Here is a 22,439-nt window from a genome sequence, read left to right as displayed (position 1 = left end):
AAGTATTGATCGTATTAAGCACTACCTAGATAAACGATAATGATGCCATGTTATTTCTGAGATCTTTTTGACAAACATTTTACGCTTCGTAGCCATGTGTTTAGTGTTGCCGGGTAAGACTCCGTCATTGCACAGCGCGCATCGTACCTTCATGCTGTGCGTACACGAATTCTTTCTGCTCTTGGAAGTTTTCTTAAAAACTACCTAAAGAAATAAAACAGTACTTTTCAGTGTTACTAAAACATTACTTTTCAGTACAACTTTTTCTACTATTGATCCTTTGACGACCCATGTTTGGACCCATGGCTTCGATTTTGCGTTGGACCCGTTGGCGAAAGCTAGCGGTGGTAATCCTTCTTGGACACCGTCTTGGAAAAAAAAACTGTCGAAGGTCATGTCTTCTTTCGTTTATTCATTAAACATGATATCAACAAAAACAAAAGGAAGGGTGATTCTCTGAATTCACAACTTCCTTCCAAAAAAGTGGGATTTAAAACTGACACTAAACGTGTCAAGAATGGAAGAAAGGACGTTTCTCCGGAATGCGAACTTTCTTCCAAGAATGAAATGGATAATGTTGATAATTGCATCGAAATGAGCAATCAGTTTTCAATTTCCAAACACCAAATCAAAGCAGTATCTGGCCCAGGCTCTTTGATTCAAGTGAGGAAGCAAAGAGTGTCGCCTATCGTGGTCAGTTGTTCCGAATTTTGCGGGATTTAGGCAGGAGGTCTTGAACTCCATTAGGGGAATCAAGGTCTCACGCTATGTCTGAACCAAACGATTATAAAAATCGAATGTACATCGGATTTTTTCTCGCTAGAGTTTAGTATTTGGGTTATATTTTCATAATCGGAAAGTTTTAAAATATTCCATCGGTGAAATTTTGATTTTTTTTTTTCAATTTTTAGCCATTTTTCATACTAAATCCCATGAAAATCAAGTTTTCGACGCATTTCCGCCCATTCAAATTGTATGGAAACAAATTTACCGATAGAATATTTTGAAACCTTCCGATTATGAAAACATAGACCAAATACTGATCTTTAGCGAGAAAAAATCCGATGTACATAGCGTGGGTCTCCTTCCAAATAGCAAAGAAAGGAGACTGTCGCGTTTTGCCGGAAACTCTTAAAGATCGCGAACTTCTTCTCAAAAATCTTGAAGAGAAGAAGCACAAGTTTTTTACTTATGACGACAAAACTGAACGTTTGTTCAAAGTCGTCTTGAAAGGTCTCTCAAGTGGCTATAAGTCACCTGAAGCGATCAAAAATGGAATAAATGATTTACTTGGATTTTCCCCAGTCCAAGTAATCATTATGAAAAAGAGAATATTATTTAGTTCACTTGAACAAAAAAAGATCTAAATAATATCAAAGCTTTAGAAAAAGCTAGAGTTATGTTCGATGTCCATGTGACATGGGAACATTTCCAGAAACCTGGAGGAAATTAACAGTGCCGTCGGTGCCAAAAGTGGGGTCATGGTACAAAAAATTGTCGCATGGATGCTAAATGCATGATTTGCGGAGGTTCTTCTCACGCCAAGGACGTCTGTCCAGTGAAGGAAGATACCGATAATTTCTTATGCACCAATTGCAAGGGCAAACATAAGTCATATTTTTGGGCTTGCACTTCGCGCAAGAGAGTCGTTGAGGCTCGTGCCAGGCAGATGAAAGATAATATCCGTTACGATAACGGTCGTTTCGGGAATTTGCCTGGTAGAGTATCGAACAATCCTCTTTTTTCAGTTAACGATCACTTGATTAGGAATCATACCCATCAGGAAGATCATAATCATGCTCATTCACATATTAATTTCAATCCGTTGGGTAGCCGTTCGAATCTTTTAATTTTGAATGTATCTACCCACGGAAAATCCTTTGTCGACATCGTAGCAGGTAATTTGAACTCCTCCCCTATTCGTACTAAGAATACCCATTCTACTTGTTTCAAATCAAATGGAAAAAACCCTACCGCCACAGGTAACATCTACTCCGCCTCTTCGTCTACCGAAAATTCGTACGAATAATCATCAAATGTACCAACTTCAAGTGATATGTCTGCCTCTGATTTTAGTTTTGTAACTGAACAATTGAATTTAATGATTGATGCAATGTTCAAAGCCACCACTATGACTGAAGCAGTCCAAGTAGGTGTAAAATTTAGAAATCAAATTGTTATTGGATTACATTTTTCTAATGGATCCAAATAATAATTTAAATATTTTCAATTGGAATGATCGTTCTCTGAATAATAAAGAGAACGAGCTGTTTAATTTTCTTACAGTTAATAACGTGCATTAAGCAGTTATTACCGAAACCTTATTACCTTATTTGAAACCTTAATCCAAACTCAAAAGAGATCCTAACTTTTATGTTTATCGTAATGATCGACTTGATGGGGCATGTGGGGGAGTTGCAATTATTATTCATAGGCGTATAAAACATCAACTGTTTTCGTCATTTGAAACTAAAGTTTTTGAAACTGTAGGTGTTGCAGTTGAAACTCAGCTTGGTAAATATACTTTCATAGCTGCCTATTTGCCTTTTCAGTGCTCTGGGCAGCAAGTTAATTTGCTCCAAACTGACTTGCGAAAATTGACTCGCAATAAGTCAAAATTTTTTGTCATTGGTGACTTTAATGCCAAACATCGGTCATGGAATAATTCTCAAAGTAATTCCAACGACAGAATTTTATTTGATGAGTGCTCTTCAGGATATTTCTCCATTCAATACCCTGATAGCCCTACATGTTTTTCCTCTTCTAGAAATCCATCTACGATTGACTTGGTCTTAACCGACTCTAGTCATCTTTGTAGCCAACTGATTACTCATGCTGGTTTTGATTCTGATCATGTCCCTGTTACGTTTCAAATATCCCATGAAGCGATTCTCAATCGTATCAGCTCCACTTTCAATTATTTTCGAGCCGACTGGAATATATATTGACTCTAACCTTAATGTTAACATTTCTTTATAAACAAACAAATATGTTGACAATGCTCTTGAAACTTTAACAAATTCCATTGTTGAAGCCAGGAGCATTGCAATTCCAAAATTTGAATCCGTATTTATAGACGATGATCTTAAACTCTTGATCCGTCTCAAAAACGTGAGGAGAAGGCAATTTGAACGCACTCGCGATCCTGCTATGAAAATTATTTGGCAGGATTTGCAGAAATAAATCAAGAAACGTTTTGCTTAATTAGGAAACAATAATTTTGAAAATAAAATTTCTCAATTGAACCGTGGCTCTAAGCCCTTTTGGAAATTATCTAAAATTTTGAAAAACAATTTATTACTAACTAATTGCGAAAAAGCTCAAAAACTTGCTATGCAGTTTGAAAGCAAGCACAATTTTAATTTAGGACTTACTAGTCTAATTGAGAATAAAGTTTCTCAGGACTTCGAAAATATTCTCAATCAAGAGAATGTTTTCGAAAATTTCTGGGAGACTGATTTGGAAGAAGTGAGAACTATTATTTAAAAAATTCAAAAATATGAAAGCTTCTGGCGATGATGGAATTTTCTACATCCTCATCAAGAAACTTCCAGAAAGTAGCTTATCATTTTTAGTTGATATATTTAACACATGTTTTCAATTAGCATATTTTCCTGTCAAATGAAAAAATGCTAAGGTTGTTCCAATTTTAAAACCAGACAAAAGTCCTGCAGAAGCTCCTAGCTATCGTCCAATCAGTTTGCTTTCCTCCATCAGTAAACTTTTTGAAAAAGTCATTTTGAACAGAATGATGGCCCACATTAACGAAAATTCAATTTTTGCCAATGAACAGTTCGGCCATGGACATTCGACCACTCATCAACTTTTACGTGTAACAAATTTAATCCGTTCCAAAAAATCTGAAGGCTACTCTACTGGTCTTGCTCTTCTAGACATAGAAAAAGCATTCGACAGTGTTCGGCATGAAGGTTTGACTGTAAAATTAAAGAACTTTAATTTTCCAACATACATTGTTGGAATGATTCAAAGTTATCTGTCAAATCGTACACTTCAGGTTAATTATCAGAACTACAGGTCTGAAAGACTTCCTGTAAGAGCTGGTGTTGCTCATGGCAGCATTTTTGGACCAATATTGTACAATATTTTCCCATCTAACTTACCTGAGTTACCTCAGGGATGTCAAAAATCTTTGTTTGCGTATGACACAGGCCTCTCCGCCAAAGGACGAAGCATGCGTGTCATCTGTAGTCGATTACAAAAACAGTTTGGATATTTTTTCTTCATACTTGCAAAAATGGAAGATTTCTCCTAATGCTTCCAAAACTCAACTAATAATATTCCCACATAAACCAAAAGCTCTTTATTTGAAACCTTCAAGTAGACATGTTGTCACGATGAGAGGGGTTCCAATAAATTGGTCAGATGAGTTAAGTATCTAGGGCTCATGCTAGATAAGAATTTAACTTTCAAAAATCACATTGAGGGCATTCAAGCCAAATGTAATAAATATGTAAAATGTCTCTATCCCCTTATTAATAGAAAATCAAAACTTTGTCTTAAGATCAAACTTTTCATATTCAAACAAATTTTCAGGCCAGCCATGTTGTATGCTGTACCAATATGGACTAGCTGTTGTAATACCAGGAAGAAAGCTCTGCAGAGAATTCAAAATAAAATTTTGAAAATGATTCTGAGACTTCCTCCCTGGTATACATAGTACCAATGAGTTACATAGAATATCCAATGTTGAAACATTGGAACAAATGTCAAATAAAATGAATAATAATTTCAGGCAAAAATCGTTACAATCTTCTATTGCCACAATTAATGCGTTATATATTTAGGTTAAGTAAATTAAAAACGTGTTTTTTTCTCTTATAAGCAGGTGAAATCAACTCACCTTAGCTTAGCTTAGCTTAGCTTAGCTTAGACTGACTACACATATCAATGGTTGCTATTCCGTGATTGACCGAAGTCAGTGAAATTGCACAAAGAATCAACTAGAAGTTCGGCTGGGATTGGCCATAATCTTCTTCAGTGTGCATAATTCAGTGCCTCTATTTATACAGGGTCAATAACGGCGCCGGCCACGTCCTTGCAGTCAGGTGGGATTGGGGGAAGGAATGTTAGTGTGTAACCTTTGCTTTTTGGAGACCGTGTTTGCCTCTGCATCTCCACAAAGGCTACTGGGAGGGATGTTTGTTAATGGGGAGGATCGTTGGGTCATAGGATTCACTTTGATAAGCGATTAGACCATGATAAACAATGATTTGTGAGATATATACATACTTATACGTAAATATAATATTTTCATTTGATATGAACAATTTCTATGTAGAGGAAAATAATGCCGACACTTGAGGTGACGAACCATTCAAAGTTTGTTGAACAAATACCTAAATGTAACATTCCTACAGCTGTCAGGACGAAAGCATGTGTTATTATATTTTACTCATTTGAAAAGAAACAAAAAACTCGATTGGTTGGGACATCATAGAACACTCTTATTATTATGCCGACACTTACAGTGGCGAACCATCCAAAGTTTGTTGAATAAAGTGAACCTTTCGCAAGTCTACACTTGTAGTGTCGAACCATTCAAAGTTTTTTTAATTACAAAAATAAAGGTATATAAAAGGTGTTCTGAAAAAAAAAAAAATGTTAAACATAAATAAATCATGAATCAGAGTTTGTGTCGACACTCACAGTGACGAACCATCCATAGTTTGTTGATAAATCATATATTTTATAGATTAGAAATAGTAGCATGAAACGAGCTCACCAATTGATCCGTTATCCTTGACTGAGCAGCCACAATCCACTTTCGGCTTCACTCGTTTGCTCGGCTATAAAAAAGCACTCAGGAAAAAAAATAAGCGCGCGACCCAAAAAGAATAAAAAAAAACTGTTCGGGCTTTCTTGACGCACTGCCCAGGAGCAAGCGTCAAGGTCGAAGGATCAAACAGAACTAACCGATCGCGGCACTTTTTCAGTTACTCCAACCGAACTCACCGATCACGCCACTTTTTCACTTACGAGACCGACGCGCGACATGTTTGATCCTGCCCTCGTCGCTTGCCCCGGGAAAAGCAAGTGTCAAGGTCGAAAGATCAAACAGAACTAACCGATCGCAGCACTTTTTCACTTTCTTCAACCGAACTCCCGATCACGCCACTTTTTCACTTACGAGACCGACGCGCGACATGTTTGATCCTGCCCTCGTCGCTTGCCCCGGGAAAAGCAAGTGTCAAGGTCGAAAGATCAAACAGAACTAACCGATCGCGGCACTTTTTCACTTACGAGACCGACGCGCGACATGTTTGATCCTGCCCTCGTCGCTCGCCCCGGCAAAAGCAAGTGTCAAGGTCGAAAGATCAAACAGAACTAACCGATCGCGGCACTTTTTCACTTTCTTCAACCGAACTCACCGATCACGCCACTTTTTCACTTACGAGACCGACGCGCGACATGTTTGATCCTGCCCTCGTCGCTCGCCCCGGCAAAAGCAAGTGTCAAGGTCGAAAGATCAAACAGAACTAACCGATCGCGGCACTTTTTCACTTTCTTCAACCGAACTCACCGATCACGCCACTTTTTCACTTACGAGACCGACGCGCGACATGTTTGATCCTGCCCTCGTCGCTCGCCCCGGCAAAAGCAAGTGTCAAGGTCGAAAGATCAAACAGAACTAACCGATCGCAGCACTTTTTCACTTACGAGACCGACGCGCGACATGTTTGATCCTGCCCTCGTCGCTCGCCCCGGCAAAAGCAAGTGTCAAGGTCGAAAGATCAAACAGAACTAACCGATCGCGGCACTTTTTCACTTTCTTCAACCGAACTCACCGATCACGCCACTTTTTCACTTACGAGACCGACGCGCGACATGTTTGATCCTGCCCTCGTCGCTCGCCCCGGCAAAAGCAAGTGTCAAGGTCGAAAGATCAAACAGAACTAACCGATCGCGGCACTTTTTCACTTACGAGACCGACGCGCGACATGTTTGATCCTGCCCTCGTCGCTCGCCCCGGCAAAAGCAAGTGTCAAGGTCGAAAGATCAAACAGAACTAACCGATCGCGGCACTTTTTCACTTTCTTCAACCGAACTCACCGATCACGCCACTTTTTCACTTACGAGACCGACGCGCGACATGTTTGATCCTGCCCTCGTCGCTCGCCCCGGCAAAAGCAAGTGTCAAGGTCGAAAGATCAAACAGAACTAACCGATCGCAGCACTTTTTCACTTTCTTCAACCGAACTCCCGATCACGCCACTTTTTCACTTACGAGACCGACGCGCGACATGTTTGATCCTGCCCTCGTCGCTTGCCCCGGGAAAAGCAAGTGTCAAGGTCGAAAGATCAAACAGAACTAACCGATCGCGGCACTTTTTCACTTACGAGACCGACGCGCGACATGTTTGATCCTGCCCTCGTCGCTCGCCCCGGCAAAAGCAAGTGTCAAGGTCGAAAGATCAAACAGAACTAACCGATCGCGGCACTTTTTCACTTTCTTCAACCGAACTCACCGATCACGCCACTTTTTCACTTACGAGACCGACGCGCGACATGTTTGATCCTGCCCTCGTCGCTCGCCCCGGCAAAAGCAAGTGTCAAGGTCGAAAGATCAAACAGAACTAACCGATCGCGGCACTTTTTCACTTTCTTCAACCGAACTCACCGATCACGCCACTTTTTCACTTACGAGACCGACGCGCGACATGTTTGATCCTGCCCTCGTCGCTTGCCCCGGGAAAAGCAAGTGTCAAGGTCGAAAGATCAAACAGAACTCTATAAGCAGGTGAAATCAACTCACCTGTATAAAAACTGAACAAATGAAATGTAATGTGTTGTTAACAAAATGGTTATAAAATCTTAAATTTGTTTTACCAAATTAGGAGGATTGTTTTGTTTAATAACACAGAACACCTTGATAAAAGAAATCAATGTAATGTTTGGTATTTATTAAAAATAAGAATACTTGGGCAAATTCCTGTTTTTTTGTTGTTGAAAGATTCATAAAGGGATTCTAGTGAATACCTGATAAAATCGTGGAAAACAAATTTGTTTAGTGACTTTCCTATGGTCTTGTTGGATAAATTTATGATTCTTGTAAGCATTTTTCCGGAAAATTCCATGTTCAAAAGAGTTTTAAAAGAGCAATCTTTGCAATTCCCTGATGTAGTTTTTAAATTTGGAAATAACACTTAAAAAACAAAAAAAAAACAATTTTGAAGGGATTCTTCGAGGACTGAAGAAATTTATGCTAGGCGAAATCTTTGGAGGGTTGCATTTCCTGTTAACGCTTGGCTAAGTGCAGCTACGAATTCCATATGAATCAGAATCAAAATCACCTCGTAAATAAATTTTGTCCACCATTTGACACATTTGTTCCCTCCGTGCTTTCCGAGCGGCTCTTAATAACTTCTGTCGTGGTGGCCACACTTTCTTCCACTGATAAGCCGATTTCTCTGCTAGTGTGTGCCAATGTCCAAAACACTAGAACCACCGTCATCACGAACAGCACCAATTCTGAGTTGGTGAGTGAGCTCATCACGTCGTTTGGTCTACCGGCTAGTTCAATAACTCGTCTCTGTGACAGCCTAGAAACGTGTATAGTAGCTCACCCAACCTGATAAGATAGGAAGTAGCGAGAGTTCCTTTCGTTAACCTTCTCTTCCTGCTGTTGACACGTCTACTATAGCTACCTATACTTGCAACGCATTCGTAGATAACCGTGGAACTCACAGCTTATCCGCTGAACAGGATGGATGGTGATGACTCAAATGAGGGAAAAAAATCCTCCAAAAACGGTGGAAACGCGGCGAGTTCCCGGCTCTTATCAACCTCATCCATGCTGCTCATAGGTCTCCGGTCAGAGGTAGTTCGCGGTTCTCAGTTTGAGTAGTCAGTATTGCTAGTAAACGTATGCTTTCGCTGCTTATGTTGCTGCACTGGACCGCGGCTCGGGTCGTCCTCTTCTGTGTGTTCGTTGCATTTCATCCCAGTGTGTTTACCGAAAGAAACAGCTTTTCCCGTGTGTAGAGTGAAAAATATCGAGCATTGTTTATCGCTCTGTGTTCAAATAGTAGTAGGCTGGTGCGGAAAGCTAAGCAGGCTACGAGAGCGAAGTGTCGTCGTTAAAGATAAAGGAGAGCAGCAGGCGGTGGGGAAGCTAAATAAACGAGTTGAAGCGTTGCTGGCAGTAGGCGACGGCTGAGGTGGCGGCAAGAAGTAAGTTAAACATTCAAGATTGACTGATAAAAATTGTTGCACTAGGCAGCGCACGGCTTGCTCCCGAAGCTCTCCGGGCGCATTATTTATTACAACGACTGAAGAATCACACTCGGAGCATGGGGCCGGGAGCAGCCTTCAGTTACGTGTGAAATGTCCTCGCGGTATAATTCAATCTGAGATTTTTTTTTGAGTGTGGTCAAACAAAACGAAATTAAGAGTGCCATCGAGGGCAGAGAAGGATGACATTGTATAGTTGCACTTATCTGCCATCATAGTCGTAGTCTTCTGATTCGGGTAGCGATGGTCACAAGAGTTATCACGGTTGTGTCTTCGGTGGCCTCACGTACAAACGGTGGTGCAACAAGTGATCTGGAACTGGATCTGGGATCGGTGAAAAGTGCTGATATCAGTGGAACGCTTCGTAGGCGGTCGTCAATTTTGCGCGGTTGGATCAAACGGGGCGCGGAAAGTCGTGGCGGCAGTGTGACACATCAGCGGCAGCATCTGCAGCAGGGAAGAACAATGACTAAGGTACTGTAGTGTCAACAATCTGCAGTGTATTTCTGCTGATAGGGTGGTTGAAATGCAGAAATGCAAGAGATAAAATATATCGTTTTTTTTAAACGTTTGTTTCGCCATAGAAATCAAAGCAACCGAGATCACTGAAAAACTTTGTTTTAAACCTTGAGCAAAAACTTTTAGTGTTGATAATGACGCAATTATGATTTGAAAATCATGACATTCTTACCTAGAGAAAACTTCTCCATAACTCGATATTGAAGGGGCTATCGCGTTAGGGAGGTATCGAGTTACAGAACACAAAACCAGTGCAACTTCGATCCACGCGACCATCGAGGTAGTCATGAAAACCAACTGTTAATATGATTCAATAACTCGATATCGATATTCTAAATAACGAGTAAGGGAGAGTTGACTGTACAATTATTCATTAACTCATTATTATTCGTCCAAGGCATACCTTTTAAAGTTCTTGAATCAAACGTTAGCATTTTGAAGGAATGTATGGTTGATTGCATTATAGTGTTTGTTTTGATTTCTCAAACACTGTAAAAAATCAATTTCAATGTGAAGCTCTTGCTTTTACAACGGGATTAGTAGAATCATTTAAAAACTGAATTTCCAACGCAATTAATTTTTAAAATTCTGAATTGATTTTATTTTTTGGTACCATTCGTTTTGATTATAGAGTCGCCTCTCCACATTTCAATATCGAAGGGACCATCGAGATAGGGAGTGATCGAGACAAAGAACACATTTTTGTTGAATACTAGATTGAAAAACACTCCGTTGCCAAGACAGTAATACACAAACAGACGTCATTTTGCGCTCCTAATTTGTTTTGAATCCCAAAACTTTGGTCTAGTAACCTTCGATAGTGCTCATATCGACATACGGAAAGAAAATTTAGACCGAAAAATCAACAGAAACACATCGAGATATGGAGAGTGAAAATGTATGCAGACTGAAGGGACTTGATCGACATAGGGAGAGATATCAAGATGTAGAACATCGAGATGTGAAGAGTCGACTGTTTACAATTTTCCAACATTAACATGTTGCCAAAATTGAACGAATACTTAATTAGTGTTTGTTTATTTCAAGATTTTTATTTAATCGCGACAACAGCAGCATAAACCATACTGATCTAATCTAGTCAAGATATACTGTTACAACTCAAAATATTTACTGTAGATGTACGCAGTAATAGGGCACCGGAACCTATTCTTAAAGGTATCTTTTTGTTATCTACTGAGCTCATGTTTAGCTACAATTTGCATTGTATTAAAATGCTTCTATTTGCGAAATTTCAGATATTTTTGGCATGGAAAATGAACCCCATGCCAAAGTAAATGAAATGCCCAAAACTTTCTTAGAATAGAAATGCCGAAAAAGTTCTTTACCCTATAATGTAAGTTAATTATTTCCGACAACTCATTCTATCGTACTTGTTGATTAATCATTTATACAGTCAAAAGTTAATGAGTTTAAACTTTTGAAGGGACCATCGACTCATGGAAATATTGGGTAATGGAACAGAAATGCTTTGGAAAGCGTTTTGCTGCGACCAATTTTGTTTTAAGTGTGGTTCCTTGAGTCGATATCAAGTCATGGAACAGTCTTTTCAGTTACCCTTTGATCCATTTTTTTTTGTAATGTTAGAGTATATGGTTGAGGATTGTCTATTTTATAAAATGGACAACTTGGTAATGCTTGAAATTGCAATCAGTTTTCTATACGTTGTTCGATGTTATGTAGATATAAGAAAATGCTTTGGGTTGAAGACACTGTATGTTTGTGTGACTTAGAGCATTTCTTTATAGAAAACGATTTAATGAATCTATGACACAATTCGAAAACGAAACAACAGAATCAAATGATTTTTTTTTGCTGTTTTTGTCTCCTTGTCCGTCGTAGTTGGACAATGTTTATCTTTGGAAACAGACTAGTGTTTTTCATCTGAGAATACTAGCACAGCGTAATGAACATGACATTTTTGCGTGTCTCAAAAATACGTGCCTCTAGTAGATTTGGAGTAGCTGGATCTGATACCCTTCTCAGAAATGTTCTAGTACGTCACAATTTTGAGCCAAAGTTCAGGTCCCCAAAGTTGTATGAAACACTGGTTTCATAGTTGTTCACATGAAATTAAAAATGTGATATATTAAACTTTTTAGTGATCTTAGCATACAGAATACGACTTTTAGTACGAAACTATTAAATTGCACGAATAAACTTACGTTAAATAAAATTTTCCAACATACTAGCAGCCTTCATGCGGAATTCTACGCATCTCTTATATGGCATCATTAGGGCAGTTCCAAATTTTAAAGTGTTACCTTAAAAACATACATAAAAATTACCTTAAAAACATACATAAAAATAGTGCTCTGTGTAATTTTCAGCTTTCTAGGTGGTGATTTAAAGGTGGCCCAATAACAATGTAGGTTTATATGGAAATTAGTATGGAGAAATTTTGAGAAAAGTTCCAAGCATGCTAGTACAGTACAGTACAGTGTAATTACAAACTTATCATCCCATAGTATTTCTCATTCTTCAAACCATAACAAAAAAAAATGCTGAAGAGAGAAATTAAATCCAACGGATAGCAAAAGAGCTATTCATGAGTTTGTTTGCTATTATTTAGCTTAATATGGGATTATAGTCCTGCAAACATGTACAAAAATCCCAAACATAATTAGCTCAAAAGGGATTTGTTTCTTCAGCAACATCCTTCATTGAAGTTTGGACAATGAGTTTTCAATATGAAATAATAAGTTTGGATTTTCAAACATTTTTGAAATTAGAATCGCCCTAGGCATCATACAATACTGTTCTAAACCATAAAAAATAGCTTTTGCGTATCGAAAACATTATGAACTTTGTTTATAAGTAATGTTCGACACATGAAATTTGAATTCAGTGGCAAATTTAGCAAAACCATACAAGCTGTCAAACTTGCATGTAAGTTCACTGAAATCGTCATATTCTGCATTTTCAACAATCAATATCTTAAAAACTAGAAGTGCTATTATATTTTTAAATGCAAGAATTAAGTAAGTAGTGGTATTTTGGTTCTGTTGTTCAAACGAATTTTTGTCATGCTAACCGTAGTTCAAATAGTTTTAGCGATTTGTAGTTGAAAGATTGTATTTTTTTAAATGCATTTGCAAATATAAAAAAGCAGACAAAAACATAAACAGAAATCTTCTGTTATGAATAATTGTATGACTGAGTCAAAGTATTGTTACAAAATAGTATTAAAGTGATGTTTAAAATATTGCTTTGAATCACATTTATTATGACTTTTAAAATATCGATTTTTTTAATGTGATTTACCTACAGATACTTTACAAGACACTACCCCGAACGCCATTACCCCGAAAGTCATTACGTCGAATGGGTCATTACTCCGAACGCCTGTCCCTCAAATGCATAACATTTCTAAATTAATTCTGTTTTGAAGGTAATTGTACGGGAAGTAATGGTACGGTTCCTTATGAGCATTAAACGACTTGCCCACGATTTGCTTGTTCGGTAATTTTTAATACTGGGTACGAATTGTAAATCATAAAAAATACCGAACTTTCAGTTTTGATTGAAAACTTTGGATGTTCAGTAATAATTTTTACTTTTTACTGAACTACGGTAGCTGTCAGACCCAATTTTGCTACATTACCGAGCAGGCCGAAAAGTCAGTAAAATTAATCACCGACTATTCAGTAGTTGATGTTTTTTACTGACTTGTCGTTAAAATCAAATCAAAACAAACAGATGCGCATGCGGGAAAGTGTCAAATGAGAATCTCCTGCTGCAAAATCGTCCGGCGCCGGGAGACACGGCTATGGCAACCAAACTGTTCCTGCACCTATTTTGCGCTCTCTTGTGGTAAGTAGTCGAAATTTAGTGAGAAACTTAATCATTTTAAGCAACCAACAAGCTCCGCTAAGGACGATTTAACTGCTTACGTTGGTAAATTCGGTTGGTTTCCATACAAGAGGTAAATTCATCTGCATTATTGAGTTTGCTTCTTGTATGCAAACCAATCAAATAATGATTTTGTCACACATTTTTCGATTGCTTCCACAGAGATATGAGCATACCGTAGATGTTTATTCGCACGAAAAATGCATGTCAATGTCCATGTTCATGTCGATTGGGTTTTAACAGAATCCGGAGAAGCAAAGCATGAAGCAATGGAAACTGGAAAGCCAGTAAAAACGCTCTACAATTTTACTGACTAAGTCAGTAATTTCCATCAATCAAAACATATTTTGGTTTACTGGGTTTTTTCGGTAATCGTAAAAATTACCGAAAAAACCGTAGTTCCAAAACCCAGTAAAATTTTACTGGGGTCGGTAATCTGAATTGGCTGTGCATTAATTACGTAAGACAATTTTCGGGATTTTTCAACCACCCCCCCCTCCCCCCATGGTAAGATTTTTTGCATGAAAACTAAAAATAAATTGTATGGCGCGTAAGAAATCTCAATGAGAAATGTGTAACGGAAAGAGAACCACCATTCACGTATCTTTGAACAAATTGTACTCTCCAAAACAATGTTACGCAAAATCGGGCTTTTCTGGACCAATTTTCAAACATTATTTTGACAATTGATTGTGTGCTAATTTTTGCTTCATTTTCTCAAATTTCACGACACACGGAGATCTTTAGTAGAGCAATTCTCGCTGAAACCAGGCCGCCATCGGCGTCCATCGTTATAATTACAATTTTATGTCTCTGATCGCTAGTTTTCGATAAAATTTAAAAGTGGTCCTTTCGGTTTTCTCAAATTAGTGGACCCCTCGTACGCCAACTAGCTAAATTGTTTGCGAAAAAGCCCATTTTTGGATAATACTTGGATATTTCTTCACGTGATATGTATCATATTTCCCTTGGAACACATAGAAAACTTAGTAGCATAGTATAGAGAAAAGACATAGCTTACATTTGAAGTTAAAAAAAATTAGCGACCATTTTGAATTTTGTTAGAAAAATCATTTTTTCACCATTAGTGCACCGCTCGTTTTGAATTCTGAGTCACCATCAGAAATCTAGGAAAATATTGCGTAAGATAGGCTACAAAAACTAGGTGAGCAATGGTATTTACCCTATGAAATGAACGATTTTCTACAAGGTGATTACTAATTCCTGTCAGTAAAGTAAATGTTCATAGATAAAAGATGTATGTATGAATTTTAATTTCCGGTGTACATCCTGTTTTGCACATCTATAAAGTTTGTTTTGACAAAGTAAAGATTAAATCATTTTTTTTTCATTTACCTTAGTTTTTAGTCATATGTGTTGTTTTAAAGGCATTGCACCTGGCACGCACGTTTTCCACAGATATGTATTTTTGACTAAACTTCGCTGAAAAAATTGCCTGATTGAAACAGCATATTACCACAATCTTTTAGACTTACTAGGGAATAGAATGAGACTGATTATGGAAAATTTTAGCGAAAAAAAATGTAATTTTTGGTTAAAATATATGCTTTTGAATAACGTGCGTGTTAACTGTAATGCTTCTGAAACAATGCTTGTGGCTGGAAATTGAGGTAAAAAAAATAATTTGTTATCTATGTATAGCAAAGACAAATGTTATAGATGTCCTAAACTGGATATGCACTGGTAATTAAAATTCATTTAACCATTTTTTTCTATGATTACTTATTTTACTGACAGGATATAGTAATCACCCTGTAAATCATGTTCTACGATTTTTGAGGAAATGGCGAGTGCAATCAATGCAAACATCATTTTTGTACAACAAAGAAACAAGTTCTCAACCGTTGATGTATCATTCGAGTCAGGTGAAGAATAGGAGTATTATTTTGAGTGAAAAAATCTGGCGGCCATATTGGATTTTGACGCCATCTTGGTTTTAAGTAGTAGAATGAGTTTTCACCTTGTTAGCACCCAACATTTTGAATTTTAATGTTACCGTTACACTTTCTCTTCTTCTTGTTCTTCTTTTCCTGACGTCACGTCCCTACTGCAACAGAGTCAGCCCATCAGCTCAACTAGCTCTAAAAACAAATTATCAAAGAAGATTTTTAATGCTTATTTGCTAGCTGAATGAATCTTCTGTATGTCTTCGAGTTGAGGAATCACATAAATTCTTTCATTTATTTGGTCTAAGACCATTGATAGAAATGAACAGTCAGTTAAACAGCTGAGACAAGTTTAGTAAGAAAGAAACTGATTGTTTTATTTTTACCGGAGGCTCCATAATTCAACATGATGAGATGGTAAAAAATCATTCAACTGCTAAAAACCAAGATGGCGTCGAAATCCAATATGGCCGCCAGATTTTTTCACTCAAAATTATACTCTTATTCTTCACTCGACTCGAATGAAACCCCAACGATTGAAAACTTGTTTCTTTGTTGTACAAAAAATAATGTTTGCATTGATTGCACTCGCCATACACGTCAAAATTGTAGAACATGATTTAGAAAATCGTTCATTTCATAGGTTAAATGTCATTGCTCACCTAGTTTGTGTAGCCAATCTTACGCAATTTTTCTCAGTTTTCTGATGGTGATCTCAGAATTCAAAACAAGCGGTGCGCTAATGATGAAAAAACGATTTTTCTAACAAAATTCAAGATGGCAGCCAAATTCAAAATGGCAGCCAAATTCAAAATGGCTGCCAAAAATGTTTTAACTATAAATGAAAGCTATATTCTTTTTCTATACGATGCCACTAAGTCTGCTATGTGTTCCATGGGAAATATGATACATGTCACGTGAGGAAATATCCAAGATTTATCAAAAATGGCCTTTTTCGCAAACCGTTTAGCTAGCTGGCGTACGAGGGGTCCACCAATTTGAGAAAAACGAAAGGCCCACTCTTAAGTTGGAGTTGGAATTATAACGATGGGTGCCGATAGTGGCCTGGTTTCAGCGAGAATTCTCGCTTAACATTACTAAAAAAAAATTACCTATGTACAAATGAGAGATTCTCTCCTCTCTCGCTCTCTTTCGATTATAACAGTAGAATACTAAAGCTTCTGGGAAGTTTTTCATTACAGATCGAAAGACAATTTCCTTGACTAGCGTTTCACACAAAAAACGCAACAGAAGAGATTCATGTGACTGAGTTATTGATTAAAGAGAAAGTAAACAAAGAGAGCCTCTCTATGTTAGATAGGTCCTTTAGAAACGTTGCGCGAGAATTGGTCAGTTTTGACAAATTTCTTTATGTCTCATATATTTCTGCGAAAAAGGAGAAAAAATCATCCAACGAGTACTTTTTTTCAGAATTACACATGGGGATTTTTTTTTTATTTCCGTACAAAGTGGGCCGAAGGTTCTCAGATTTTCATGAATTTTTTTTCCACAGGCAGGGCTCATCAATATATGAATAAAAAAAATTGAGAAAAATTCAGGGTCGCTTATTTTCCCGGAAAACTCAGTTGGATTTTTTTTGTTTTCCTCTGACACTACTTACTTTGAAAAATCATAACTCAAGAAAGAAGCATCGTAGAAACAAAGTTTTTTTTTATGAAAATGAAAGCAAATTTTCTCAGGAATAAAAAAAATAACTGGAAACAGTTTTCCACAAAATTTTCCACCGTTGAGAAAATTTGTAAATAAAAGCCGGAAAATCTATGTTTCAATTAGTGGAAAACTTTCAAAAATATATTTTTGAGAAGGTACTTTCATAAGCTTAAATCGCTGAAATTTTTGAAAAGTACTTTTTTTTTCTTTTTTGAGTTATGGCCAATTTTGTGGAAAATGACCATATAAGCCTTTTCTTTGAAAACCCATATTTCAATCGAAGCATCGGAAAAACCAAGATTTTTTATCAAAGCAATTGCAAATTTTCTAAAACATCTGAAAAAAAGATATGGGATTGGTTTTAATGAAGTCGGAATGGGTGATATTTTTCATGAAAAATACACCGCTAAGAAAAACTGAAAAAAAAACTGTTTCTGTCTCAATTTTTCATTACACTAAAAAGCAGAGATGCATTTGAACGCGTTCTGTTCAAAGCTAGTGCTCACGAGAGCCGTGTTCAAGTTCAAACAATTTTCGATGTTTGATCACAGTGCGCTGTTCATCTCTTGGCAACTGTTGCCGTCATTATTTGTGTGCCTATGGACCTATGCACGAGTTCACTATTTGACGTTTTAGCGGTGCCTTGTTATTTATGTGACCATGGAAACTAGTGAATTCGGCACCGCTCAAACGTCAAATTAGTGAACTCGTGCATCGATCCATTATGTGGAGCACTACAAACACAGAAAAATATTTCAATTCATCTTTGGATTTCTACAAGTAAGAATTCATTGTTTGTAATAAATTAAAAGATATTTTAAACTATGATTTCTGTTTCAGCATCATATCTTTGAAATACGACGAAATTACTGGCAGAACAATTGCGGTGGTTGAGAAGTATGAGCCTGAAAGTTTCGGGAATTCATGCGCAGTTTCCCTTGACTCGATGTATTCGATTGGAAGTCAGTGCAGTCTGTCAAGGCGCAAAATATAATCAATATTGTATTATAATTATAATCTCTTACGGACAAATTTTAATCCCATTATGAAGAAAACGTAAGCTATACAGATTTGAAAATTGCGTTTTAAGAGCTCGCTAAGAGTTTTACTCGTCATTTACTGCAATACAAATAATAAACGCTATGAGAATGTTGATTTGTCCTGTGATAGAAATTGATGTTCATCTCACTTTTTAGTTAAACTACGCTTCATCCACACCGGTACTCATCCTACGACTGTCATCCGATTTTTAACAGTGTTTCGTTAATAGGCATAAGCTCAGTTTACTAAGTACTTGAGTGTTCTGAAATTATTGTCGCTTCATAGTGAGATTCCAGATAATTTTTCCCAGTTTTAAGTTGTCAATGATCGCTAATGGTGTAGTGGGGCTAGTGGGGCTAGTGGTCATAACCCAAACATCGAATGCTGTATCAAAATCTTGGTTAATGACATGGTGGAACTCTAAGGCCGATAAACGTAATTCCACGCTCGTCGAAAATTTTGGAGATCACAACTCCATGATCAATCTAGTCATCGTGTGTGTGTTCAAGAAGCTGAACATGAACACGAGAGCAATCGAAGGATCATTTTAGAACGCTCACAGAACATGAGCGTTCAAAATGCGTCTCTGCTAAAAAGGGATTGTTTCTTTTCTATGGAACAAATAAGATTATTATTATTTTTTTAAATTTAATTTATTCAATTATTCAGTATATTCATTTTCATAAAAAAACTTTGTTTCTATGATGCTTCGTTCTTGAGTTATGATTTTTCAAAGTAAGTAGTGTCAGGAGAAAACAAAAAAATCCAACTGAGTTTTCCGGGAAAATAGGCGACCCTGAATTTTTCTCAATTTTTTTTTATTCATATATATTTGTGAGCCCTGCCTGTAGAAAAAGTTTCATGAAAATCTGTGACCTAAACCCGTACGGAAATAAAAAAAAATCCCCACATTTAACTTGTAGGTCCAGAAGAGCTTGACTATTCTAATACTACATAGTAAAATACATACAAAATTATTCTAATACTACATAGATTTTACTTTCAAATAAAGTTACTTTTTAGTTACAGGAACTAGTATTCTACGGATTGATCACATGATTCTACTCCATCATCCCGAATGCCATTGTCCCTAATGTTATCTCCATGAATTTCACATCCCAAATGCCCCATCACCCGAAGGATATTAACCCGAATAACTATATATGGGGCAATGTCATTCAAGATAAATGTACATTCTGCTATGTAAAATAGTTTCACTTTCAGAAACTGTTACCAGTAACCAGGCTTGACAGAAACTCCTCTGCGATTCAAAAATGAAGCGATTTTCTGAGGAGTCAAAATTGCACTCAACATTTTCAACACAGATCCTAAAACGATTCGAGTGAGAGTGCGAAATAATTATGCTCACTTTTACTCACTTTTGAAAAAAAAAACTCTTGAGTGTGCCGCCCGAACAAAGCAGGCCTAGCGGAGTTGTGATGGAATTCTTTTTTGATAGAATATTGCATTTGTTGTATCTTTCTCTCTTTTTTTGTTGCCTCTCTGCTTAGTTTTTTTGACCACCTGCCAAACAAGCAGGAATTTCTATTTTTGACAATACTTTTTTTTGATTAGGTACACAATTAAAAAATGACCCCCTGTATAAGGACTGTTCATAAAAGAAAGTGGACACCTGATTGTTAACATTTTGGTGTGAAAATTCCAAGGAACAAATTCAAATTTTGTTTCAGTGTGTACTCAAGTGTTTATTTTGACAGCAGAAGAAAGTTGACATCAAACAGTTGTAAATTCCAAGCGAAAGGTCGGTTTAACATGGCGACACGTAGATTTATTCTGCACAAATGGTGTTCAGAAAAGCTGTCGTTCTGAGATTTGGCTTAAATCGCGAAGTGTCCAAATTCCAACACAGTATCAAAAACAGATGCTTATGACGACGTTCAATACATCCGAACAGAAAAATTTGGGAAAAAAGTTTTTTTTATAGCAAGCAATTTGCTCCTGCGGTATGAAAAGTACTACATTTTTCACAACGGGTTCAATCAACGGCGAAAATTACAGATCTGAATGCATTTAAAAACGTCTTCTGCCCATCTACCGAAAGTATAACAAGCCTCCATTGTTTTGGCCAGGCCTGGCATCGACTCACTATACTTCAGCTACTTTGGAGATGATCAAGAAGGAAAAAGTCGAATTTGTTGAAACATGGCAGATTCTACCGAATTGCCCATAACTACGCCCCATTTGGAAATATTGGGCAATAATCAAACAACATCTTAAGAAGGATGGAAAATGTGGTAAGCAACACAAAGAAAAGTTACGAAGAAAGTTGTGCAGAATCCGATGGGAGGCATCAAGAGAAAAGTCAGAGCATTATTCAGGAATGCTCAATAAATGTTCAAAATTATGTGAATTTGGTCGAGATTACTTTGATTCCCATGTATTTCAAGATAACTCATGAATGTGTTCGAAAATAAACAGTTTGCTTTAAAAAATACGTGTCGACTTTCTTAAATGAACAGCCCTTACGATTACAGGTAGAATCTAGTTCTAACATACCTGTTAGGATTAGAACTTTTTCCAAATAATTTGAATTTAAATTGCAATGCAGAATCCATCTCTCAATTCGCCAACGAGCAGAAACGCACCTTTGCTCATTTCGCACTGCTATTATTATATATTTTTGGCGATTTTGAGCTTCCTCCTCTTTGCTAGTATCGCTCAGGTCGACCGGTCACCAGTTAGCCATAGTGAATAAAACCATCAAAGTGAACTGACCACATGCAATAAAGTGCTCCTTATTTTGCTAATAAAATCGGTTTTTGTAAAGTATTCGCGTCGTTACCAAGTTATCAGTGATCATCCGAGAATTACGCCCGTGATTTAAACCCCGTTCAGAACAATACCCACACCCTTCTTTTCTAGTATAAATAATAGATCCATGCGATGTTCTCTTCAAGTCGAGCACTCGACACTGAATAAGTCTGTAAGTCGTAGACGAAATAGGCCTATCTGTCAAGATGAGCAACACATATAAGATTTTAAAGATATTTGCTCGCCTTACTTGTGATTTTAGTATTTTATTTTTTGCAAAAGTGAAGTGTTAAAATTAAATTTGTAACACAACACTCCTTTACTTAACCTTTAACCCCTTGTTTGATCTCGCATCAGCATCTCCCTGGCTGTGCAGATCACACCTAGCGTGTGATCCCATTCAATTGATCCCCTTTGCGCCCAGCATCAGTAGCAGCCTAATTTTATTATTTCTGCTAAATTAGGCATCGTGGTGACACACCGCAAGCGTAGCATTGCTTTGTGCCATTGCGATGCCTAATTTAGCAGAAATAATAAAATCAGGCTGCTACTGATGCTGGGCGCAAAGGGGATCAATTGAATGGAATCACACGCTAGGTGTGATCTGCACAGCCAGGGAGATGCTGATGCGAGATCAAACACCCCTCTATCGAAAGCTTCATTTTTTATCGCTAAAAAATAATCAAATCGCGATAACTTTTTTGTTTCTTGATATTTTTGCACCATTTTTTCACAAGATCTCAAAAAACTCTTCTAGTTTAACAATCCGTGTCGATATTAATCATTGGTGATCTTGTTTTGTAGATATTTCGATGTTCCTTGGGGGACAGACATTTTGCATATGAAATGTCTTTGGCGGCCATTTTGTTTTTGATCAATCTATCAAAAAAATAAAATGTGTACTATTCAATACCAGGTAATAAGGAGCTACTATGAAAAAATCATACAAATCCGTTAAGTATTCTTGGAGAAATCTGAAAATTTCGATATGGGTTTTTTTAGAGTTTTCAAGATCTTTATTTGACCAGCGTTGTACTAGAAACATAAATGCTCATTACTCAAAGACGGCTGCACCAAATTGCTTCATTTTTTCACAACATACTCGCATTAATGTATTTCCGAGGAGTGAATATCCTAATACGGTAAAAATTCTGAAGCCTGAGATATTTACGTGGGTTATGGCTACGCGTCGGTCCCCCAAGCAATTTCGGAATATTTGCGGATTCAGATGACCAATTATCAATATCAGCACAGATTTTAAAACTAGAAGAGTTTCTTGAGAGGTTGTGAAAAAATGGTGCAAACATATTAAGGAACAAAAAAGTTATCGCGATTTGAATATTTTTTTAGCGGTAAAAACTGAAGCTGTCGGTAGAGGGGATAATGCATCACATTTGAACAAATTTA

The 22,439-nt window shown here is 37.2% G+C and overlaps 1 protein-coding gene across 3 annotated transcripts in view; it reads left to right on the top strand.

The window, feature by feature from the left end:
* LOC5568482 (ras-related protein Rab-32) overlaps positions 1-22,439 on the top strand; it is a 68,401-nt gene that overhangs the window by 5,042 nt on the left and 40,920 nt on the right. The window contains exon 1 of one of the 3 annotated variants that reach the window (XM_021840286.1): positions 8,756-9,192. The exons of 1 other annotated variant lie outside the window; for it this stretch is intronic. Coding sequence is in view for 1 of the 2 variants with exons in the window: in XM_001652267.2 (XP_001652317.1) it covers positions 9,496-9,726 (231 nt within the window). In the remaining variant the exon portion in view is untranslated. One more of the 3 variants, XM_001652267.2, reaches the window with a different exon arrangement.

This window comes from Aedes aegypti, chromosome 2 (assembly GCF_002204515.2).
Source record: "Aedes aegypti strain LVP_AGWG chromosome 2, AaegL5.0 Primary Assembly, whole genome shotgun sequence".
Taxonomy (NCBI): domain Eukaryota; kingdom Metazoa; phylum Arthropoda; class Insecta; order Diptera; family Culicidae; genus Aedes; species Aedes aegypti.
Note: the sequence above shows the minus strand (reverse complement) of the source record. Positions and strands in the feature narration are given on the sequence as shown.